Below are 26768 nucleotides of genomic sequence, written 5' to 3'. Positions count from 1 at the left end.
CGTTGGATAGCATTGACAAGTTGAAGTCTCTTTATCAGAAATAGAGAACATTATATAAATCTGTCAATCGTCGAACTGCAATCCAAATACAGCGGGAACAAGAATTCAAAGATTCGTTTGACGATTTATTTGACATCGCACATGCGAATGCTTTAGAAATGATAAAAATCGAAGAAGATAAATTATTTCTATTGAAACAGAGGGAAAAAGGGCGAGTTGGACTAATGGGTGCCAGTGATCGTGCTTTAGCAGAAAAAGAAAAGCGGAAAACTCTTCGAGAAGAACGGACGAAAACACTACAAGAACAAGGTCAACAATCACTTGTACAAGGTAACATATATTTTTTAAATTTAACTCTTTTAAATATATTTCTAACGTTTTAGAAATAAATTCAGTATATTTATTTTTACATTACAGAAACAGTGTAGCTACAATCTTCGTCGTCATCCAGCGACGATATGACAATGAATGTACCGTTAGGTTCGGGCATTGGAATATACCTGGGCCGAGTGACCGAAAAAGAAAAGGAAAAGTCCAAGTATTTTCTTCAAAGTTAGTTGCAGCTTTAGATGCGTGCAAAATCAGCGATCGCGATGCTGTTCGTATTATTATGGCAACAGCAGAAAGCTTAGGTCACAATACAAATGAATTAATTATTAATCGCACTTCTCTTCGGCGATTTCGCCATAATTTTTACGCAGATCACGCCAACATCTGCGGGAAATGTTCGGAGAAATTAATCTCAGGGGGATAACTGTACATTGGGATGGCGCGATGTTGCCTACTTTGGACAAGAAAACTGTGGAGCGACTTCCAGTGGTAATTTCGTGCAACGGTGTACGAAAATGATTGGGGATACCTGCGATTCCTTCCAGTAGTGGAAGCGATCAGGCCTTGGCGATATTTGCAACCTTAGAAGAATGGAATTTAACGGACCACGTAGAAGCTTTACGCTGTGACACGACTTCGTCAAATACGGAACGATTACAGGGCGCATGTGTGTTGCTAGAACAAAGAATTGAAAGAGATCTTTTGTATTTTCCTTGTCGCCATCACGTATACGAAATTGTGTTGCGTGGGGCCTTTAAACTAAAAATGCCGAAAACAACAGGCTCGAATATTCAACTTTTTAAAAAATTTCAAAACAGTTGGCCTGAAATAATAAAAATAATTACATCCTGGGAACGCACGACGATTACGTTCTGAAACATATTAATGATATACAAAAAAAATCGAAATTTTTAAAAATTACACAAAAATGAGTCACCCAAGAGATGACTACAAAGAACTTTTAGAATTAGCAATAATTTTTCTTGAGGGGATTCCTTTGGGTGGCATTTCATTCAAAATGCCTGGCGCATTTTACCATGCGAGGTGGATGGCTAAAATAATATACACTTTAAATATTTATTTTTCGAAACGAATTTCCTCTCAACCAGGAAGAGTATAGTAGCATTAGAGATACATGTGTATTTCTAATTAAAATTTATATTGAGCCGTGGATTTTGACCCCAATGGCTGCTATGGCGCCACGTGTAGATCTAGAATTTATTAAAAATATAATTCATTACAAAAATGTTAACGAAGAAATAAGCGATGTGGCATTAAAAAAAATTGTGAACCATTTGTGGTACTTGTTACCGGAGAATGCGGCGCTATCGTTTTTTGATAAAAAAGTTTCAGTAGAAACAAAAAGATCGATGGTGCAAGCACTACATAATGTAAACAATAATAATAATTATAAGAGATACATGACAACGACTATAAAAATTAAAAATCTTGCGAATTTGAAAATACAACATTTCGTATCATCTGAATCAAATAATTTTTTCAAACGGTTCAATATAAATTTAGATTTTCTTTTAATTGATCCAGCACTATGGGAAACTAATAATAATTATATCGAAGCGACAGGTATTATAACAAAATTAGAAGTTGTGAATGACGTTGCCGAAAGAGCAGTAAAATTAATGAAAGATTATAATTTGACGTTATGCAAAAACGAAGAAGAAAAACAATTCATATTACAAATTGTAACCGATTATAGGGAAAACTACCCAAAAATTGATAAAACAATATTAAGTACAGATTTTAAAAAATTATTTATACTCTTATTATAATTAGCCCTATAAATAAAATATTTAATTATAAGTATTTAACTGTCTTTTTCTACTTTTCCTTATATTAATGTGAGATCAAATTTTATATTTAAAAAATAAATATTAAAAATTTTGCTTAAACAAATTCATTAAACAATTTAATTTTTTCTTTGATATAATAAGAATATTACATTAAAATAAACAAACTCGTTGCGACACGTCTTCCCTTTGTCCGATCGACTTGAAATTTGGAGGGAATTAGTTTTTTACCGAGTAGATCAGATTGCAAGGGTCGCATCAAATGAATTTAAAAAAAAATTTTTACACAAGAGTAACTAAGGTCTACCCTAATGTAGATAGAGGGAGTGTTGGCAATAGGATCTTCCTACGCTACAATATGTTGATTGCATTGCTCCTTCTGGCGTTACGTTGCATATGCGCTTCGCGTCGCGTCTGTTTTTCTATATGTAACATTATTATGTAATTCAACCTTTCTTAATAAACCACATGTGTAAAACTAAATATGCGTAAACTCTGACATTGCTCTTTCTCAGTAAGATATTTACCGCGTGTCATTGTATTAATTAATAAATAAAACTGAATTAGATGAAAATTTTGTGACAAACACGCTTGAAGTGTGATGTAAATGAAGGTGGTGCTATAGTTTTTCACCAATTCTATAATGTTTTTCGACTTTATCTCGATATATGCTTAGACTACTTCAGTATATTTGCCTCTGAAATTAATTATTTACATCGCTTTTTCATATTATTCAACTACTTTCTTTGAATTTTTCTTTTAAGTTTAAAAAATCTTAATAATATCAGTGGTGCTACAGTTATGCATCGCAGTGTATTAAGAAAGCATGTATAATGTAAAATTTTGATAAAATTCTTTTCTAATCTAGCTTTAAGTTATGTTTAAGTTGTCACGGTGGTTCGGTCGGACAAACCGTCGCGATAGGTTAGCGCCGACTCAGTCGGTCGCCAGGTTCGGTTTTAGCAGGGTCAGTTCTGCTCGCAAAGCACGATCGCTCTTACACTATTCGCCTCGGGCTCATGGACCATTCCAATCGATCGTCAGGTAGGAGGATCTTTGGAATCAGAGTCGGACGGTGGCCTGAAGAGGCCGAGCAGACAGCGATCGCACGTTTCGCTCTTCCCGAGCAAGTTGTTCCGGGGTAGAAGGTCCTTCGTTTCGTGGCTTCGGCCACGACGGCAGGACGAGGTTAAAAAACGAGAGCTTACAGAACAAAGCAACTTGTATCTCTATTCAAAGTAACAAATACTTGCTAGTTACCATAGCAGTTACCGATCGTTGAGCGTTGGGGACAAAAAGTCGATTAATCGACTACCGTTCGGTAAAGTATTAAGCACAGATCGTACAATTCGACTCGCTCAGGCGTTCTGCCTGCCGAGCGTCGCGGTCAAGGTCTCATTGGTTACAGATAGAATAGCAGCCGCGAGAAATGCAGCAGCGCGCGTCGGACGCCTAGCGGCGATCTGCGGTATGCCTAGCGCGTAGCGATGCGGGAGAGAGAGGGTCGCGACTAACGGACGACGGGATCCACCTGTTACAAAGTTATTTTTAAGTAAACGAAACCATGCACAAGCAACTAGACTGTTTTCATGGTTATTACATATTCATATATTTATAATAAATGAATAAATGAATAAATACAATTTTGCAATAGGCTAGAAAAAACTTTGAAATTAATCCCATAACCAACTAGAGGATCGTGGTTGCTCGCTCGCGAGTAGGGTTGTTCATGCTCGCTTAATTTATATAGCTATTCATATTTATTTTATGTGCGACCATTTACAGACCACACAAGGAACTTCACGATTTCCGATTACAGCGCCATCTATCGCGAATAAAAAAATGTTTGAAACTAGTGTTTTGAAAAGGTCTCATAGCCAGCTTTCACAGTGCACGATAAAAAATGAGGCGTTCCATTAAAAAAATCATGTTGACCTTGACGTGACTTTGACCGGTCCTTTGAAGGTCAAACGAACACAATCGTTCAATAGAATTTTTGAAACCCTAAAACATTTCTCGAAACCATTTTTCTCACAAATGTTCCATTTTGGAAATATTTGACTGTTTCTATACTTTTGGAGCACCCTGTATGTATATACATGTGTTATACATATGCATATAAATGTAATAATAGTAATATATATATATTCTTGTTCTTCTTATTATCATTATTATGTTTTCTTAAAAAAACTAAAAAACTACTGGACCGAATTAGAATAAAATCTAATCAGATCTAAGTTAGATTGATACACATCGATTGCATCATCGATCATTTTGATCTCGCTATTAGTTTTTTAGAAAACGTTGACGAAAAATTTATTTACGTACGTACGTACATACGTACATATTATACATACATACGCTCGCGCGCGCAAGCACGCACGAACAATTTGTTAAAAATAGGCTAAAATTACTCCAATGACCTTGAAACATGGAGATCTGCTAAAAAAATTTAGGTGCAATTACAATAACTTCCCTATAAATTCGGAAGTTAAAACTTACGTTTAGCCTAATGACTAGAACATCGCCTTCGTGCAATAACTCCAGCTTCGAAGACTCCAATCTCGAACAACGCAAATCCTTATTTTATTTAAATGTATAAACAAACATCCAGACACAAAAATTGACCATTGCATTTATAGACTCATTATTTTTACTTATAATCTTGATTAAACAATTTCGAAAATGGTTAAATGTTAGATTGCATTGTTCTGTTTGTTTATCAGGTGCCTTAAACTCATCGCGGAATAACATCTTCTTATTTGGCAACAGAAGCAGGAAGCGAGCGGTAACAAATAGTGTCCGTTAAGTCGCGAACCACTAATATTAGTGTCTGCCAAACATATCGAACAGACGATTAATTTTAGTTTTGAGCTGAACACTTCAGCTGTTGTCGCTTAGCACGATTAAAGGATGTGCAAGTAAAACAAATATTATTGCAAATAAAGCCATGAGCGAAATCAGAATAATCTCGTGCAAAGAGAAGGCTAATTATTTACAATTACGACTACCTCCTCGATGACCTTGAAGTATTTGGTTGGAGTGGGAGGAGCATTCTTTTTTCGTGGTTCTTAATCTAACGCAATCTCCGAATTCTAATATACACAGTCTGTTTACAATTCTGACGAAAATCGTAATGAAAAAATATTATATGATTAGGTTTTCGAAATATGAGGTTTTGAATTCTTTTTCGATTTTTTTCTGAGGTAGATTAATATTTTTGGCCATATCTCGAGTCAAAAACGTCCGATTGGGTCGCGCAAGATATCATATTCAAGGTAATCAAATCTCCAACAATTGTTTCCAACATTGTTTTCAACATTGTTTCCAACATTGTTTCCCACTCGGTGCCGTAGTTTAAGTGTTATGGGTCAACATATGAGAAATTTCGATTTTTCGGGCTAAAATAAAACACGAAAATTTGTCCTATCGTCATGCAAAAATAGAAACTGTTAAAATATGTCCAGTTTCTTATTGTTTAAATAGAGATCGCACTTTTACGAAGAAAACAAGCTTTTGGTGAACAAAATCTGTGGATAAATACCGGAGTTATGAACAATTGAGTAAAGGAACAAAAATTCCAATTTTATTCTGTTTTTCGTTTTTTTTTTTCCTAATTATATAGAAAACGTTTATTTAATTCATTTCGTTCGCTTTTATTATTAACCGCCTTTGAAAAGGAGGAGGGTACTCAATTCGTCATGTATATATATATATTTTTAAATGGTGTATGTTACTCGATTACGCCGAGATGGATTGACCAATCGGAATGGAACCTGTTGCATCTTGTAGAGCATGTTCTCATTTTTTACACGTTTTTTTTTTTCAAAAAACAGAAAAATTTTGTATTGCTTCTTATTCCGAAATGGGTTGACCAATTCGATTGAATCTTCTTACATCTGGTAGGGCTTCATTGCCCCTTAAAAGCTTAAAAAGACATTTGACCTACTTCCATTTTTTACCACTTTATTGCACTTTTTGAATTCCAATTGTATATGAGAAGATTAAAAATAATTTTGGCCTTAGTTAATTAGTAATTAACTAAGTAGTAATTTTAGTGTTGCTATTCTTATGTTTTCTTAGTGTTAACATTGTGTCGTGTCTAATCGTATCTAACTTGATTAAATTGATCGAAAATTTACAAAATGAGTGTTGAGTTGTTAGTTCTATATTGTTACAGCGTCGCACAGTGGTCCCAAATCGCAAAATCCTGGCCGAAACCTCAAAACGTGTTTTAATTTGCTTAAAAATTCGTATCGTAATTCGTAAAATCGTAAAATCGATATTCGTAAAATCTAATGTCAGAATTTCATAATTCAGAATGGCGGATCCGATATGACCGACATGTATATTAAAAAATCATTAGATTTTTATGAAACTTGGTATTTAAGTACCAAAATTTCTAATTAATAATTATTAAAACTGTTAATTTTAAATAATTTAAAATTCTTAATCAAAAGTATTTAAATTATCAACCCAAATAGTAACTCATAATGGAATTGTGAGGCATTTGAAAATAAAAGTACTTGTCACACGTGATATTGTATTTACTATATTAAATATCTTCAGCAATTAAAAGAAATATAAAAATAAAAAAATTACAAAGAATCACGCAAAAACGAATTAATAGCAACACGCAGCCTTCGACGAGAGAACACATTTCCGAGAATTTGTAAACGTAACCACAGTTTTAATTTGAAGAATATACAGGTCTTGTACGACTCCCTAGAGTCATTCCGACGTTAAATAAATAAGTTCTACAAGTGATACAATCCACTAGATTATTTACAATTATGGGCCAAAATATATGAGAATCTTTGATTTTTTGGGCTAAAATAAAACACGAAAATTTTTTGTATCGCCATGCAAAAATAGAAACTGTCAAATTAGGTCTAGTTTCTTATTGTTTACGTATAGATCGCACTTTTACGAAGAAAACAATCTTTTGGTGAAGAAAATCTATGGGTACATACCGGAGTTATGAACAATTGTACAGAAATTCCATTTTACTCTTTTTTTATTTTTTTCATTGTGATTTTCGAGTTTAGCAGACCAAAATACGTAAGAAAAAAGTAGTTGCATTGAATGTACATTTTGGCTGTAAACTAGTGTAATGAACTAGATCAACTGGTTCATTAAAAAATATATAATTTTGAATAATAAAACTTTATTTATGCACTAGTTTCAAAAAGATTCATTTAATCTAAGAAGTCATCCCAAAATCATACATCTTTTATTTAAAAAAATTTGTTGTATCTGCGACAGTTTCCGAGAAAAAACCGCGTGAAATTAGTAACACGTTCACCCTACATTACATATGACCGTATGATCACTGTGGCACAAAGTGGCAACTAATTTTTGCAAATTCTCTTATATCAAAGTGTTACATACGAGTCTAAACAAGAATTTTAGCGGAATATTGTGGAATATGCAACTTTTTGCTTACTTCTTTACAATGTATGCATGAAATTTTACATTTTATTTTCAGTAATAAACGTATCGGTGTACGAACTTACTGGATTACAACTTTTAATATGTTAGTACTCAGAAATGTTCTACTTACATCCAGGAACAGCATCCATTTTGCAGAATTGAAATTGACGTCTTCTAAAAAAACTTACACACTTTTCACTTTAGACAGTACGCACTTCTGCTTGCGCTCACACCGAACGACTGACTAACGAACCCAAAGTTTGGTTGACCCGAAGTTTGGTTGCCATTTAGGTATAAAAGTATGACTCATTTATTTTTCCCTACCTTAAAGAGACATCATTAAACTAACCATTCCAACAGGTCAAACCTCCACAGCGAAAAATTATTTTTTGGGGTTTTGGCCAAGATTTTACGATTTGGGACCACTGTGGGTCGGTAGGAACAAACAGGGACAAAAAATAACAGTTATTCTCAAATTTTCAACGATAAAAATTGTTTCGGAACGAAATGTGGTCTGCGTTTCTTAACGTTATTATTCGAACGTGTGCCTTAACCGTTCGATCGCGGAGATCAATAATTTTTTCTAACTCGTACCGATCATTCGTCGCTCGTTACCGTTTCGAAGCGTTCAGTCGGTTACCGTTAGCCATCGAATACAGTCGTCTTGTATCGATACTTCCGACTCATGATCATTATTACACATTTTCTCGCTTTCGCGAAAATCTGTGTTGTATCGCCGCCTGTTATCTACTCGCTTAGCGAATAATCCGTACATACCGCCCAAAAATTATTCAAAGTGTAATAACGCGGATGTTGTGAATACCATTCGTTTAGGTTCTCGAATAAACAGCCTTCGACCTCCAGCAATTTTGAATTTGCTTAACCGACCACGAAACTGCCGATTCCCATCTTTTCCTTGATGACCGATCCTTTTGTATAAGGGTGTATCAGCCCTCGAACAAAAATAATTAATAAAAAACTGATTATTATTGAAATTCAAGATAATCAACAAAGAATATAAGGAAAAAAAATCGAAGAATAAAATGACTAAAAAATATCGATTTTTAAACTTTTTGGTTACAAATAACAGTTATTACTGTCCAATGGGATTATCAGGAATACATGTGCAACTAAATGTAAAAGGATTGATTGCGTTTGGGAAATTCCTTGTCGAGCTACACCAGAGCATAGCAATTTTGCACCAACAATGGTTTCAAACAATGTAAGTGTCCATAAATTTTTGCAAACGGGGACATCACGAATTAATCTATCATGAAATGCGAAAGGCTGCAGCGCGATCGGTTAATTCCTTGCCGAGTTACATTTAAAAATAGGAATTTTGCAATAACAATAGTTATAATAAATAATAAAATTAATAAAATTTTGCATATGTAATCATCGCGAAAACCTGACTGGCAGCAAAATGTAAGGAGTTTTTCATCGATTTCATTGATTTTAGGCCAAACATGTATAAAATAGTACTTTTTTGCGATAAAAAATGATATAAAGTGGTAAAAAATGAAATATGGCTAAATTTGTTATGGGACCAAGTGGCAGTGATGCTCTATCAGATGCAAGAAGTTTCAATCCGTTTGGTCCTTCTGACTCGGAGTAAGCAACAGTACTAAATTTTTTGGTTGTTCGCAAAAACAAAAACGGGTAAAAAATGACAAATCACAAAATGTTTTGTTTACGGTACCAACTGAAGAAATATTCTATACGATGCAAGACGTTTTCTCGGATTGGTTAAGCCATCTCGACGTTATCGTCAAACACACATAAAATTACAGTTCTTTGCAACAAAAAAAAATGGGTAAAAAATGAAAAATCGGCGAATAAGGCGAATAGTGTATGATCGAGCGTGCTTTGCGAGCAGAATCGACCCTGCTAAAACCGAACCCTGATGACCGACTGAGTCGGCGCTAACCTATCGCGACGGTTCGTCCGACCGAACCACCGCATGACAAAGTGAAATGATGATGTTGGTGAATTAACCCCTTCGCGTCAACCCTCGCCAATGCAACTTTATACACGCCTAGGGGATACTTCAAAAGTACTCCTCACGCAGTTTCATTTCAATCGGTTGAAAACTCCTATAGTTGACGGTTTGAAAAAGTGTCACGCTAATTGTTGGTAGTAGTGTACATATTTCATATGTTATAATTTATTGATTATAAACATTTATTCGTTTAATTTATGAATTAATATACATACCAGCAATTTTTTATCTTGTTGCAAGCAATTTAAATGTTAATGATGAAGTGAGAAAATGAACAAAGAGATCCACTATTTCTTACGCACAATACATTGTATTAGATTAAAGTTCCACGTAACGATTACTTATGCACAATATATTGTATTAGATTAAAGTTCCACGTAACGATTACTTATGCATAATACATTGTATTGGATTATAAAATTAATATAAGATGTTTATCGGTGTTCCGTTCACAGCGCGATTTTTTTTACTGATAAAATCCACAGGGTTGTAAGGCCCGTTGCTCTAATGCAGAGACATTGCTATCGGAACGTCACGCGCCTAGTTTTTGCGTGTCTAATTTGAGTGATTGAAATCCCAAACGATGGTTTTTTTTAAACTCTTGAGAGAGAAAATTTCTGTGATACGACTTCGTTGACTGTTTGATTATTTCTTTCCTTTCATATCGGGTGACCATCGAAGACGACTTGCAACGTTACGCCTTCGATCGGTTGCCACCCCCGTTGATCGGTGAGACACGCTGATTGGCACTCTGCCTTTCGTACGAGGCCTAATCAGTCTGTCTTCAGGCACACACCCACCCTCTTCGTCACGTTTTCGAAATTTAACGGTATCGAGACGAGGGTGGGTGGTCGGCTATTTACGCGACGCCGAGGACTCAGGTGGTGACCAATTCCGAGTCGAACTTCTGAACGAGTACTGTCGTTGAAAGGAATCATGTGAGGTCGTAAAGTCGGTCGGACATCGATCTTTACAACTTAAGTCGACCGCAATTAGCAATTTGACATCTTTTTAGACACGGACAGAGCTAGACTTTTCGTTCAGGGCCGTATGATATCAGAATTAGGATGTTCATATTTCAATAACTTTTTTGTTCTTATATATGTTCAGTTGTTCACGCATAATTCTGTAATGCATGAATCGATTACCATAAGACTATTTCGTTTTATAAAGTTTTCGGTTTTTCCAACTTGGAAAAACCCGCGTAGCAAACATCAAGTCTTGGGGCCCCGGGGTGTAACGTGGGCATGTATACTTTAGAGCCGTAACACCCCTGTCGTACTACGGGTCAGTTACCTGAGCCAATAAAGCAATAACTATTGTTTCGGTTTACGATCTCACAGGATCCCTTCCAGTGACTATAACATCGTGCAGTAAAGTGTTCCTACGGATAATCAAAAACCGCCTACTTGGCAGACATATACCTGAGCCCCGAGGCTCCTCACACGCACCTACAAATCATCATTACCAACACTGAAGAGGCCACAAACAAACTGGCTGATAGTCGACCCAACAAGGTCAAGCATGCCCATCGACATGCCACAAGAAAAGAAGGCACCAGAGAAACCTTTGTGATGCCACAGCCAACAGAATCAATCAAAACTCCCAGTCCACCAGAAAAAAATGGAAGTAAGTAGCAACATCCATATATCGAACAGATTTCAAATACTTGAAAAACACTTCGACACAAACCTGTGGCGACGATGAGCTGGCCCCGCATCGTCGCCCTTGTGTTTAGGTTTTCTACCATCTGATCAAATTTGACCCGGACTTGTAACGGTGCTGGTTACATACAACCACATAGGCGATTAAGGGGCGATCCCCACTCATGGAAGACTTGTATCCTCCGTTTATTCGCGAAGAGGAGAATTCGGGATAGTCGCGGCATCTGACACGCGTGCGCATCGATCCCCACTCGACATCCGATCGAGGGAGATCGACGCGCGTACTATGAGCTAGTGAAGGGGTAACCCTTATCTGAAACCGGGAACCCCTCCTACGAGGAGGAGAAATTAGGAGAAGCACCCTACCAAAAGAGGATGCGTGCGCATCGATCCCACTGGATCCTGGATTGAAGGAGCTCGATGCGAGAACTAGGACCGACACTCTACGTTTGGAAGCGACCGCGACAGCACGTTCAAATCCTTCAGCGAAAACCAGTATCCAATCGAGTGATCAAACCGATCAAGTAACTTAGTCAAACCGCCTAACTTACTCTCGTTGCATACGCGCACAAACCGAGCCGTGGCACTGCTGCATTGTGATTTGTGACGACGCCCAATCCGGCGTGACCACGTAGTAGTCAAAAGCAGTAAATTCATGAAGGTATGCAACGAGAGGGAGTCTGTATCTTTTGCTGAAGGAAACGGGTGAGAGGTGAGCGTTTTCGAGTAAGTTGTCACAGCAAGAAATCACGATCGGATTCGCACTGTTGAAATCAGGCGTCCGTCACCGGAGAACACCTATAGCTCACACTCGTGCCCTTTGGTGAACTCCTAGGTGTCACAACCTGATTTCGGCTTCGTGCACGTCTCCACCTGAACATCTCCTCCGAGAAATCGGCCGAGTGGGAAGGTGCTGCGACAAATCCACAATCGTGCATTTGATCACGAAGTAAATCCTGAACGCCCTCACCACTTCTCCAAACCGTGTGTATTCGGTTTCAAACGTAGCAGTCTCTTAAGAAAACACGTGCAATCTCGTGTGAATGCGGATAGGCATTCAGACGTCTTTGTACAACCAACTTTGGGTTTTTCTAAGGTATATCTCGCAATCGTTGGCCTATCATATTTGCATTGATAGATAAAGCGTGCCAATCACAGTTATTCACGTTGCCACAGATAATATTGATTTCAAGATATTGTTAATTTACGATAAATCCAATGGACAAGTGTCTCTAGTCTCATATCTGTATAGGCCCGCACTTATATATACATATATAGATAGATATTTTATATCCTCTGCGAACTCATTGTGATACTAGTTGTCGTCAAGTTTGATGGAATATATATATATTCAACTCTCGACGAAATCGTCGTGATATCCGTCGTTACTAAATTTAACAGAATATATTTCATTGATTACCAGATATATCAGAGTTTTCAAATTCTTTAATCACACCTCAGAACACTTCGCTATCCAGTACCTGAAGGCACGAGCCCTCAATTTCTTCCAGTAACTTCAAACATACGAGCTAAAGTTAAAATTTAGTGTCTATCAAGAGACTAAATTTTAAGACGATTACAGACTGGTCTATTTAAATCGCTCGCGTAAACTGAATCGGTAAAATATTTTTTTTCTAGTTTCGTATAACCTTCTTTGACATTCGTGTGAAGTGCGCGCGGAATACGTCCATTTTTGTGAGTTTGGCAGTCATTTGTTTACGACGCGAAACGTTTGTCTGGCGATTTTTGCTTTGGCAAAAAAAATTGAACATTGAGTTTACTTGAAATTTTGTGTTTCCAATGGAATTACGGCTACGCAGTCTTTGAAAATGTTACAGAAGTGTTATGGGGAGTATACCCTATCGAGAACTCAAGTATTTGAGTGGCATAAAGCATTCAGTGAGGGTCGTGAAGTCGTAGAAAACTTGCCTCATGTGAGTCGTTCATCCACCTCCGTTAATGACGATAATATTGAAAAAGTGAAGGAAATTGTACTTGGAAATCGTCGGGTTGGCATTAGAGAGATAACAGAGATAACAGAGGCTTTCAACATTATTTATGGATCGACTCAACACATTGTGGTTGATGTTTTGGGTATGAAGCGCGTTGCCCCCAGTACCGAAAGATCTGAATTTTCTAGCATTCTAGCCTGATTGTGACTAAATTTTTAGCCAAACATGAAACAAAAGTCATTGCTCAGCCATCGTACTCGCCAGATTTATCTTCCTGTGACTTTTTTCTGTTTTTGAAACTCAAATATCCACTTCAGGGAACATGCCATGAGTCGATTGAGGCCATAAAAAGAAATTCGCTGAAGGAGCTAATCCCGGCCGAGGCCTATAAGAAGTGTATGAAAAATTGGATTAACCGTTGGCATGCTTGTATTGGCTCAAAAGGAGCCTATTTTGAAGGCGATAATAAAGATTTATATTTAAAAAAAAAAACAACATTTTTATATATTTTAACTAGTCCGGGTCAAATTTGATCAGATGGTAGGTGGTATGTCTGGACGGATGGATCGAGATGCGTGTCGAGCGACTGTGATGAGTGACTGTTTAGGTTATAGGTTCGAATGTCGTGAGAATGTTTCTTCGGTTGGTTCGAATGTTATTAAGGGTGAATGCATTTGTTTAAACAGAGTGAAAGAGATACGTGAATTGAAGTGAGAAAGGTTTTCGTAAGTATGCTTGAGAGAACGAATGTCTAGTTCGTAAGATTTAGTTCTGTACAGAATCTTGGCAAGGGCAGACCGCGGGATACGCGTCTGCCGAAATAAATATTTTTTTTTGTTATCCGACTCCCAATCACCACCTTACCCACAAACCTAAACACGGAAACAACCAACACAACTACGGACACCCACACAGAATTCACCCCAGAAACATCCAAATACAAACCACCTCCCATTTACATTCACATCCACAAAAGAGACTACTTCCAATTCCTAAACATCTGAAAACATGCATATGGCGATGAGGTACAAGCCAAGTACCTCGGAAACCAACTTAAAATACACTCCAAAAACATTTCCAACTACAATTCATTCGAAGAATTCTGTAACCAGAAGCAAATAGAATATCATACCTTCTCCCTCCCAAACCAAAAAACCACATCCATGATACTCAAGAGCCTCCCAAAAGTCAGTCCTCAAGAAATTACAGATGAATTAAAAATCAATGGTTTAACCCTAATTCAAATGAAGTAGTTCCTGCATGCCTCCCTATGTAACGCCGTTGCAGTATGGTCCAAGTATGGTGTGAAACACCATGTGTTTTTTCACGTTTATATTTTCTTATGTATACGTAACCTTTAGTGTATAAGTTTTCATTTAATATATTATGTTTATCGTGTCCATGAGTTTTTCCTCGTGTATATATCGTGTATATATCGTATATATATATGGACGGGTTTTTCCTGGAAAGTTCGGTTATTTGATGTAATGGATGTGTATATATATATATGGTTTATATATATATATAAATATATATACCTATTATCGAGCATGTTATCGAACCTATTATATATATCTAACTATGCTACATACAAAATCACCTTCTCTCCTGAAAACACAATCCAACAGGTAAAGAAAACCAGTCATGTATACACCTCAAGAATTTACTGGGAAAAATACGATAGTAAGAAACCCTTTATTCAATGCTTCCAATGTCAAGCCCACAGTCATTCCTCGCAGAACTGCAATAAAACACCAAACTGCGTGAAATGTGCAGGCCAGCACGACACGCGTACCTGCTTCAAATCCCCAACCACCCCAGCTACCTGCTTCAACTCCAAAGGAAATCACCCAGCAAACTATAGGCAATGTTCCGCACTACTATCCTATCTACAGAAAAAACAAAACAGACTCACCAATACAAAACCAATTCCTACCATCCACCCTGAACAGAATTAAGTAACACCCAGCTACCCATCGCTCTACCGACGCAACACTAACACACAACCGAACCCACATGCCCAAATAGTGAAAAACGACACAGTGCCAGCACCAAACAACCAATGTAGGAGAGAGAGAGAGAGAGAGAGAGAGAGAGAGAGAGAGATGTGCCGCGAGGTGCAAATGTGTGCGTAGAACCGAGCGAACGCGGTTACTTTAAATCTTTGTAAAAGAATCAGAAGCCGACAACCAGCGGAGAAATAAAAGCGGGGTAAGTAGCGAAGCGTCGTTTAAGAAAGCAGAAGCTAACAAGAAGTGCGAGAGTTAAGACGTTCTGCGAGCTGTGTGAGCATTTCTTTTTAATAAACTTATTCATTATTTTAACCTTGCCATCCTTCTCTCCTACACCAATTCCTAAATCCCCCAACGCCAAGCATCCAAAACCACAATACCCCAAATTACTCCACACCCAACACCCCAAACCTCGAAACAATTAATACCAACATCCTAAACCTCACAATGCTGCTTCAATCACTTACCAGCGCAATAACCACCCTAGCATCAAGCATGGAGAAAATCCGAACACACTTATTCCTATCTTCAAAATAAAAAAAAAACCTGTTACATCCAGCCTACCGGTGTCCCTTTTCATCGACCTCGTATTGCGAATAGTTAAGATCAATAGACTTTTAGGAATGCGCACGAACCACAATTCGGAAATCGTGTTATTAAACAGAGTCGCATAAACCGCAAGTCAGCAAACAAGCGTCAGCGATATTAGGCTCTTGCGCACGAATCGCCCATTGCATTTGGGACTTGCTCCAGATTCGGGAAATATGGCAATTAAGATTCCGAAATTACGAATTGCGCCAGGCAAGGATCTGGGGCTATATAAACCCGTGGTCACGACCACGGCTACGGACAGCTCTTTGTGTATTATTATTTTGGCAGTCAATACTCTGCAGTCGCAGGTTAATCTCTCGCGTTAGTCTCATTTAGGTATCGTGTATCGTATCTCCAGCTGAGTAAAGAGTTCGCGTAAGTGAGAACATACGCAAAAAGATAGAGTCACCACGGAGTTACCTACGAAAATCCGACGTTTATTATTCGCCAATTATTAGAGTCCCGTGTCGCGAGTGTACAACCAGACCAGATACTCGCTACAGCCGAGCCCGGGACAACCTGACAACGCCGCCGATAGCATAAGATCAACGATTGGTATTGTTAAAACCATCTTCAATTGTATAATTTATATTCTTGTTTGTATGTAATCCCAAACTCAGTTTTGTTTCATAATTATATTTGTTAATACTTAAACTTAGTGACAATCATTATAGAATCCCAGAATTCCTTCTTTTCCAATTAAATACAGGTAAGGTGAGCTTTAGCTCTTTAACCGAAGACAAGAATCCCTAAAGATAGTCTCAAACTAATTGGGACGTAATAAACCCAACCAAATTACTCTTGTGGAACGCCACTAGCGTTCTACCCAAACTCCTCGAACTGCAACATTTCCTCGACACACATCAAATTGACATTGTAATCCTAACAGAAACATGGCTGAAACCCACAGACAATCCCAGAATTAATAATCACACAATAATTAGGAGAGACAGACCAAACACCACCGGTAGTAGAGTTACGATCCTAATACACAAAAATCACTCCTATGATAACCTTCCTCAACCAGACACAGGCGACATAGAAACAATATTTATCCAGATTAACTCAAATCCGAAACTTACAATAGGCGCAGCCTACTCCACCGCGAAAAACAAAATATCCGCTACAAACCTTGATGCCCTCACCTCCTTTCCAGGCAACTTCATCGTAGGAGGAGACTTTAATGCCAGACACCCAAACTGGAACAACACTAACGTAAACAAAAACGGAAAAACATTACACACACACATGAACAACAACAACTACCATATCATCCACAGTGACACCTACTCCCACCAAGCCCCTAGATCTAAACCTTCCAACATAGACATCTTCCTATCCAATACAACTAGACAACACGAATGCAAAACCATAAACGATCTCTCCTCCAACCATCTCCCAATTATCCTCACCATTGGGAATCATAACTCAACCTTCACAAACCACACAACAATACAAACAAACTTAGAAAAATTCACAACCAAATGTACAGAATCAACACTCAAATCTCCAGCACCAACGACATAGACATAGAAATAAAAGGATTACAGAAGCATACCCAAAATTCGTTTAACAAATCAACAACTAAACAAGAAATATACATTCGAAACTTTACTCCAGACCAAGAACTACTTAAATTAATTCAATTAAGAAACAGATACAGACGTAAACATCAAAAAACGGGAAATCCCATGCACAAACTTTTACGAAACGTACTCACAGGACAAACCAAACACAAAATCGCAGAATTAAAAACAGCAAAATGGCAACAAAAACAACACTCTGGACAACGACCAAAACGCTGTGTAGAAAATCTACAAAGCTATCAAAACAAAAAACACACACATACCACCACTCACCAAAACAAACTCCCCACCATATACCAACACAAATCTACACTCACACGTCCCTCTATCCATGAAATAGAAGCAAACTCCATCATAAACACTCTAGAAAACACACAAACCACACCAGACACATCCTTCATCACTCCCAACCTAATCAAAAATATAATCAAAAAACTTAAAAATGGAAAATCACCCAGCTCGGACAAAATAACCGCAGTACAACTCAAACATATACCATATAAACTAATTGTACAATTATACTATATTTACAAACAGACTTTCAAGATAGCATACTTCCCAATAACATGGAAAAATGCAAAGATAATAGCTTTCCTAAAACCCAAAAAACCACCCACGAACTCACAAAACATCTAAAAACGAACAAAATCATAGTAAATGAACAGTGCGGCTTTCAACCCGCATACTCAACAATACAACAAATACTATGAGTAACAGAACAACAGTAATGACTTTACTTGACATACAAAAAGCATTTGACACAGTATGGCACAACGAACTAATCCTTAAGCTACACAAGATAAGCACACCTAACTACCTTATAAAAATGGTAAAAAACTATCTTACAAACAGAACTTTACAAGTAACTGTTACGAGCCAGGGCGATAGCGACGCGCGTGTGAGCCCTGCGAGTGGGTTGAATTCAAGAATCGAAGAGAATACGATTAGTTCTGTTTATTTCAATAGATCCAAAGATTGAGGATGGAGTAGAAATCGCAGACGACTCTGACGCGAAGTCAGATAGCTGCTGGGAATTGGTATCTCCCGGTAAAGGGTAACCGTAGGATCGGTATCTCCCGGTAAAGAGTAACCGTTGGGAAGGTTAGGTAAGGATTGAATCGTATTGTTGGAATATAATACGCGTCGTGGATAAAGCCTCGCAACTATTAATTCTAAACAAATAATAACTCGAGCGGTAAAGTTATTATGTCGTGGGGTCGTTACACTGGTTAGGATTGTTTATTCCAATGGTGAAGGTTTAATAATGATTTAACAGACCTTTCAAGGTTAACAAATGATTATATATTCAAAACTGAATAATTCTAATAATACAATTGTACAGTGTCGTGTTGTCGCGGTTAGTGTATGAATTTAATTACCTAATTGCTGCACGGTGTTAACGCACTGGCGATGCGGGGGTCGAGAATGCTTCTATGCAGTAATAGATTTTGTACCGTCCTCGCGGATCTATATGGTTAATGTTGATCGAAAGGGATCTGAAGCCCGATCTCACTGAAGCGCAACTCTGAAGACGATCGACGTGACTTTACCAAGTAACTCTTTCGTACTAATTCCGCGAGTAACGAAAATCATGGGTTTATATACCCCTAGATATTGGTGGGGATACGTCAGTGATTCCCATATATGGAAATTTGGCGGTTGAGATTTTCGTTACTCAGAGGTGAACATCTGTGGGGCTTTAGGGAAAGTTTAGATACGGGTTACCCACGCAACGCGAGTTAAAAGATGATTCTGAGAAAAGTATGGTACAGCTGCAGGGTGCACTTCGGTAAGACCAGACTCCACATTCCAAGGGGTAGATAAAATAAATGAACGCGAGCTTCGAAAAGAACGGGTGTGCATACGTAACATAACAATAAACGACGGAACATCCTCTCCTAGACCTATGCCAGCAGGCGTTCCACAAGGATCCATCCTCGGCCCAATCCTATTCTCAATTTATATCAATGACGTACCCAAATCCATACACACACAAATCGCCCTCTACGCTGCTGACACAGCCATCTACTCCACCTCATGGAAGCTTTGGGTGAAATACACACAAACACATCTAACAAATATAACAGATTTCTTCACAGCTTAGAAATTAGATATCAATGATACCAAAACAGAAACAATATATTTCACAAGAAAAAGAACAAAAAATCCAGCAAAAATCAAAATAGGAAACCACCAAATAGAATGGACCAACAAAGTCAAATACCTAGGACTATGGATAGACAATAAACTTACATGGAAGCATACAATACAAGATAGAGCAAGGAAAACAATAGGCGTATTCAATCCTCCCGAACGTCCTCTTAGACGAATCGTTGGAGTAATCCTCCCAGGACATAGAGTACTACCATATACCATTTTGTGTGTGTTATTGTGAATAGTTGTTTCACCGTATCCGCCAATATTCCCTCGATTTCCGACAGCTTTTTGTCTGCGTACTTAAGGTCAGACAGATCTGTGTTAGCTAGTCGAATCGGCTTCAACAGTGCTGGATTTGTTAGTTGAAATTCAGGTAGTTCGGATTTGAAATATGCCATTTTTATGCGGAATGGTATCCTCCAAATGATCCGTATCCCCTTCACATAGAATCGCAGCGGTTGTTTGTTCTTGAAGAGTGTAGATTCAGCTGTTGTGTTCAATGTATTTCCAAATCTCACCATCAGTCCTCATTGTCCTTATGATGCAGTCGTTAGGAACTCGTATAATCGAAAGAGTCTGTTGGATTATCAATACGCTTCACGAAAAATGAACTTATTGTTCGTTGTCAAAAATTGAATCGACGTTCTATGTATCGCCGCCGATACTTTGTTTTAAGAGTCGAACTGTGGCGACGTGAAACCTAAACACCCGGGGATATGAGAGGACCCTGATTTCCTTCTGTCGAGCAACCTTAAATTATTACATTCTCGCTTTCCCAAATTCACAGAAAGGACCCCCCTAATTTCTCAACCCCTGTCTCGTTATTCTCGGTCCCAATATCCGGGACTAAATTATTGAGATCTGACCGAAAAATTTACGACTTCCTCTGGGACCGGAACATGACTCCAGCTCTCACTTTTCCGCCCGAAAACTTTCCTTTCCTAGAACACCGCCCTTTCCCGGAACACCACCCTTTTCTAGGACACCTCCCTTCCACTGGGCTACCGCCTCCTCAAAATTGTAATATAAAAGAAGGCCCATCGGAGACAACAGGCAGTCTTTTGCTAGCTCTAAGTTGGTGCGGGAGACTTTTGTACCGATCCTGAATAAAATAATTTATTGGAAAAAAAAATTTAACCGACTTCGAAAGAGGTGCAGTGAAAAGTATGAAATAATTTCTAGTCAATTTATATGAATACGCACTAGCTCTAGATATAATTGCTTAAAAGTATGGGAAAATGCAGTGAAACGTATGAAATAATTTCTAGTTAATGTATATGAATACGCACTAGCTCTAGATATAATTGTTTAAAAGTATGGGAAAATGCAGTGAAAAGTGTGAAATAGTTTCTATTTAAACTGCATTGTTATTGACCATCGTTTGATGAATTTGGTTAAATTATTAAATACATCATATTAAATGCAATGCACCTTTTTCGGAAGCGTCCACGGTATACTCGCGCCCCGATTGGCCGGGGGTTTCTGTCAATATCTCCTTAACGAAGCCTCGAACAGCATTTTCGCTATGAAAAAATTGTTTCAAATCATCCCCCGAAACACCCCATTCAAGGACATCCAACATATTTGGGACACCCTGTATAGTTGCAAATGAGATTATCAGGAATGCTGGAAGGTTATACAAATATGGAATTAATCGGGATCGGAATCGGAATTAATTAATAAACCAAGAAAAAAAAATAGGAATTTTGCAATAACAATAGTTATAAACAATATGAAAAATTCATAAATTTTTGCAAATGTGATCATCGCAAAAACCTGTACGGCAACAAAATGTAAGGGATTTCATCGATTTCAGGCCAAACATACGTGAAATAGTACGCTTTTTGCGATAAAAAGTGATATAAAGTTAAAAAAAACAAAATAAGGACAAATGTTTTGTTATGGGACCAAATGGCAAATGCTCTTCCAGATGCAAGAAGTTTCAATCTGATTGGTCCATCCGTCTCGGAGTAAGAAGCAAGACAAAATTTTTCTGTTTTAAAAAAAAAAACGGGTAAAAAATGACAAATCACAAAATGTTTCTTTTACGCGACCAACTGGAAGAAATATTCGACAAGATGGAATAGGTTTCACTTCGATTCATCAAGCCATCTCGGCGTAATCGGCAAGCATACCTAAAAATCACAGTTTTTTGGTAAAAAAAAAAACGGGTAAAAAATGACAAATTGCAAAAAGTCTTGATGGCAGGATCACCGGGGGAATATGCTCTACAAGATGCAACAGGATTCATTCCGATTGGTCAAGCCATCTCGGGGTAATCGGTGAACAGACATAAAAAAAAAAAATATATATATATATATATTTATATATATTTTATATATATATATATTTTTTATATTTTTTGTATATATATGTATATATATATATATATATATATATATATATATATATATGTATATATATATGTGTACATGTCGAATTGAGTAACCTCCTCCTTTTCGAAGTCGGTTAAAAATAAACTCGTTACAACAAAAACCCAGCGTTGTTTCTTCGCGGTTCGACGACATAAATTGGTGGCAGCTGTGGGATACTGTCTGCGGACTTCAATCAACGGAAAATCTAATTGAACTAGATATCATTCGAGGAGGAATCGTTGAAGTATCCTGAAAAAACTCGAAGAACCCCCAAGGAACGAACAACCTGGACGACCAGTGGACTCATTGGCGACAGAGCAAAACCAACGTAAGTCTCTCCACCGATTCTCTGTCCGACCCTCTTATTGACTACGTGATTGCTTCGCCCAACACAATGTCGCGAGCACAAAGTCCGAATCGTCTCCAAGTAGACTTTAACTTGTTAGCCGAAAAAGTTTTGCAAGTCGCTGATAGGCTCAAAGTTTTAGAAGAATCTAGGCCAGTTGGGCAAACGTCAGCAAACATTCAACCAACCCCTTCTAATGAAACACTTGGAAGCCACACTATCGGAAAATATGAACAATGCCTACCATTGATTCCGGATTTCGACGAAAATAATACGGAAATATTCATTAATACCGTAATAAAAGTCTCCTTCATGCTGTACTCAGACCAGAGTGCGCTACTCTTGCTAGCGATAATATCGCAAAAATTAAAAGGACGCGCAGCCTCAACGATACAGACACCATTGCGACCATACCGAATCTAATAGAGAAAATTCGCTTCTTGTATGGGAAAACGATTGATACGTCGGCATTAAAAACCAAACGCAATGCATGCAAACAGAGACCGAGTGAACCGATAAACGATTTTATAGATCGTTTCTCCCAAATCCAAAACGAATTGTTAACAGCCGTAAACTCCGAAAGAAGGTTGCAAGCATACATCGATATAAAGGAGATAATATGCAATGAAGAAGGTATCCAGTGCTTCCGCCGCAACATCAAGCCAGAAATCTCGCAGTATCTGTTCAGCCAGCAGCTGGAGACCCTCAACCAAGCCTTCGAAGCCGCACACATGTACAATACGAAGCTGCAATACATGCAACAGCAAACACGAATGTGGCAACTACCGAGGGACTCAAGAAGGCCAATGGAACAACACCCTGGAACCCAGAGAAATCTAACTCTAGACTGGAGGAGCAAGGAGTGCAATTATTGCAAACGACGAGGGCATACGGAACCAGAATGCCGAACGAAGCAGAGAAACCAGCCAGGAAGATCTACCGGACAGCAGCGAAATTTTCATTGGGCTCCGCAGAACACCGAACCGTCAGACGCACGGTCACCATCGGGAACGCCAGGCCAACAGCAACAGAGGAGCATCGTATGGACTCTTCCCCGTTTGTACGACTAGAGCTGCCAGGACTTCGACTGACGACCTTCCTCATCGATACAGGTAGCGAAATTTCGGTAATTAAGAAAAAACAGATAATAGACGAAACACTACAAAGAGGCGCACCCCTTACACTAGAGACTTACACTTAGACACAAACGTTGCAAGAAACCGAATAATAACTGTAGTAACAAGACGGTACTTGTTAATCAGGGACTGGAGCAATCACGAAAATCGATAAGGACGGTCAGCCAATTCTCTCTGATTTTCTGAAAACTCAAATCGAATCCACCGAGGAATTCGATGAACGATTGGTCTTCCATATTAACAATAATAGTGAAACGGACGAAAGATTAACGCTATTAAAAGAAAACACTCGCCTAGATCACTTAACCTCAGGTAGTAACGAACTATGAGAAATCATCACTGGTTATCACGACATTTTCCTGCTCCCTGGTGACCATCTTTCTAAAACCTCAATCCTCGAGCACGAAATTAAAACTACTGACGAAACGCCTATACACACTAAACAGTATAGATATCCTTCGATTCACTAGGACGAAATCAAACGACAGGTAGCAGATATGCTGGAAAAGGGAATCATTAGGGACAGTGATAGTCCATACAACAGCCCACTATGGATCGTTCCCAAGAAATCAGACGCGTCTGGAAAACGAAAGTGGCGATTAGTAATTGATTACAGGAAGTTAAACGAAAAGACCATTAAAGATTCGTACCCGATCCCTAATATAGACGAAATATTAGACAAACTCGGAAACGCGAAATATTTTTCTGCCTTCGATCTCGCTTTAGGGTTCCATCAGATAGGAATCAGTGAGGAAGACATACATAAAACCGCTTTCTCGGACAAGGACGGACACTACGAATTTGTACGAATGCCCTTCGGGTTAAAAAAACGCACCCCCTACGTTTCTAAGAGTCATGAATCGCGGATTACGTGGTCTAGTCGGTAGCAATTGTCTCATATACATCGACGACATAGTTGTTTTTGGTCAAACCTTAGAGGAACATGATAAAAATCTAAAAACCCTATTCGAGCGTTTAAAACAATGTGGCTTAAAACTCCAACCGGACAAGTGCGAGTATCTAAAACCGGAATTAGAATATTTAAACCATATTATATCAGCCGAGTCGTAAAACCTAATCCTAGCAGAATCGACAAAGTCAAAAACTACCAGGTACCGTAAAACGCGAAGGAGATTAAACAATTCTTAGGATTGTGCGGAAAATTTGTGAAGGATTTTGCCAAAGTAGCCAAGCCACTGAACCATCTGTTAAAGAAAGATGTCGAGTTCCTTTGGACGAATGAGCAGCAAATGGCCTTCGAAAACCTTTGCAACACTCTAACGACCCAACCCGTCTTGCAGTATCCTAATTGGGAGGAACCGTTCGTACTTACAACAGACGCGAGTAACCACGCGCTAGGTGCTGTTCTGTCTCAAGGCCCAATCGGATCGGAGAAACCGATAGCTTACGCATCGCATACCTTAAATAACGCGGAAACTCGATATACCACCACGGAAAAGGAACTAAGCATTTTCATCAATAAATTTACAATTGTGACAGACCATAGGCCGCTCGTATGGATAATGAACGTCAAGGACCCGAATTCTCGCCTGATGAGATGGCGTCTAAAACTACAGAGTACGAATACGAAATAATTTACAAACCGGGAAAAATTAACATTAACGCCGATGCACTTTCCAGAAGTAGAATTAGAGTCACACAACAAGAAGTTGTAGGAGACGAACTAGACAGATACTTAGCGTACTACACTGACAATCCTCAGACTACGACGGAAGACGATAACTTTATCAAAAACTTGGAATACCAGCTCCCGCCGATCCAACGGCACCCACAATCCGTTCCCAGACCACGATCCGTCACTGCTATCGTAAAGATGCTCCCACCATTATCTATACAGAGACACCTCCGGAGGTAACAAACAAAAGTAAGACCTACCTCTCTCCTCACGAAACCAATAGGTTTAAACTTCAGACCTTTAAGCAAATACTAGCCAGCGGAAATAAAATTAACGTAATCCAAGATGGGAATTACGAGACACAAATCGCCACCCTTCTATCAAAACTAAATCGAGACTTAGAAATTTACTTTTCCAAACCGACCCCCATAGACACTCAGGAAATAATCAGGTTAGCACACGACTCGTTGTTCGGTGGGCACCATACCTACGATAAAACCTTCCAAAAAATTCGCAAGCAATACGAATGGCCGAATATCACTCGCGATGTAAAGAAATATATAGATCAATGCGAAATCTGTCAGAGAAACAAGGACACTAAGCGATCGACATCCCCGCGAAACCAAACGACAAAATCTTCGAAAAAAAACAAGTACATACTGGTAATTCAGAATTATTTGACATGATACATCATATGTGAACCTTTAACAGATAAATCCACTGCAGCCATCATACAAGCCGTTTGGGCTTCGTGGCTACGAATATTCGGGAAACCTAAAGAAATACTTACGGATAACGCAAAAGAATTCACGTCGCAAGAATTCACGGAGTTTTACAACCTCATAAAATCGAAACACATCCTTATATCCGTCTACCACCCTCAGTCGAACGGCAAAAACGAAAGATCACACGTAATTTTAAAAGAATATATCAAATGCCATCAGACCGCAGAGAACCCGTGAGATATTCTCTTACCAAAAGCTATGCTTAATTATAACTGCACTATCAATCGTAACACAGGATATACACCATTCGAACTGCAATTAGGTTACGAACCTAACAGTATTCTTGACGAACAAGACGAACACCTAACACTTCAGCCGCAGATCGGCAATCTTAAGGGATCATCTCAGTGTGAAATGTAAAAAAAAATCGATTTTTTTTTTGCATTATCCAATAATATACACGGTTATAAACATTCTCTCAAATTTTTAAATCGAAATTCGAATTATTTCGATCACTACAGTGTTTCTTAGCGAAAGGCATTGGAGCGTGATCGCGTGAGCACGCCACGCAGGTGTGTACACGGTTAACCTGAGGGATGTTCATAGTTTCGAGGGGTCCAGCCCCTCTGCACGCGTATACTTTCAAAGCGTATGCTTTTTAGATTTTGTAGAAGGATTGTGAACTGAATGTACACAATTCGAAACTATACACGTAACTTTTTAACGTTGGATTCCTAATATTTTAACTTACGTTTTCGTAATCTGCGAACCAAAAATTACTAGATGGTACCAAAAGAAGTTCATCATTTTTGGTGTCCCAAAGTAAAGTTTGACCATCTTTTTACCTGCGGGGTTTCAGTTCTATAGTTTCGCCGAATAAACACGCGAAGTTCGTCAGTTCTGTTCCGTTCCACGGACCATCTGGTCGAGAATTTCGAAAGTCTGTTTATGACGGAACCGTTAAATAGCCGTTTTTAAGTCGACATTTCGAGTTGTTTTAGTAATTTAGTTTAGTCGA

General features: G+C 38.4%; 1 protein-coding gene across 1 annotated transcript; it reads left to right on the top strand.

Moving 5' to 3' along the window:
* Positions 1–12902: 12902 nt before the first annotated feature.
* Positions 12903–14350, top strand: LOC128885687 (uncharacterized). The gene is made up of 2 exons (XM_054139871.1): positions 12903–13328; positions 13406–14350. Exons 1-2 carry the CDS (start codon positions 13064–13066, stop codon positions 13717–13719), a joined length of 579 nt encoding a protein of 192 aa, XP_053995846.1. The 5' UTR covers positions 12903–13063; the 3' UTR covers positions 13720–14350.
* Positions 14351–26768: the final 12418 nt, after the last annotated feature.

This window comes from Hylaeus anthracinus, unplaced genomic scaffold, assembly GCF_026225885.1.
Source record: "Hylaeus anthracinus isolate JK02 unplaced genomic scaffold, UHH_iyHylAnth1.0_haploid 11981, whole genome shotgun sequence".
NCBI classification, from domain to species: domain Eukaryota; kingdom Metazoa; phylum Arthropoda; class Insecta; order Hymenoptera; family Colletidae; genus Hylaeus; species Hylaeus anthracinus.
The sequence above is the reverse complement of the archived record's forward strand: the minus strand, read 5'-3'. Positions and strand labels throughout refer to the sequence as shown.

Coding starts and splice junctions, on each gene's coding strand:
- LOC128885687 (XM_054139871.1), top strand. CDS start 13,064: ATGTTACAGAAGTGTTATGGGGAGTATACCCTATCGAGAACTCAAGTA. Junction 13,329..13,405: donor CATTGTGGTTGATGTTTTGG/GTATGAAGCGCG, acceptor CTAAATTTTTAG/CCAAACATGAAACAAAAGTC.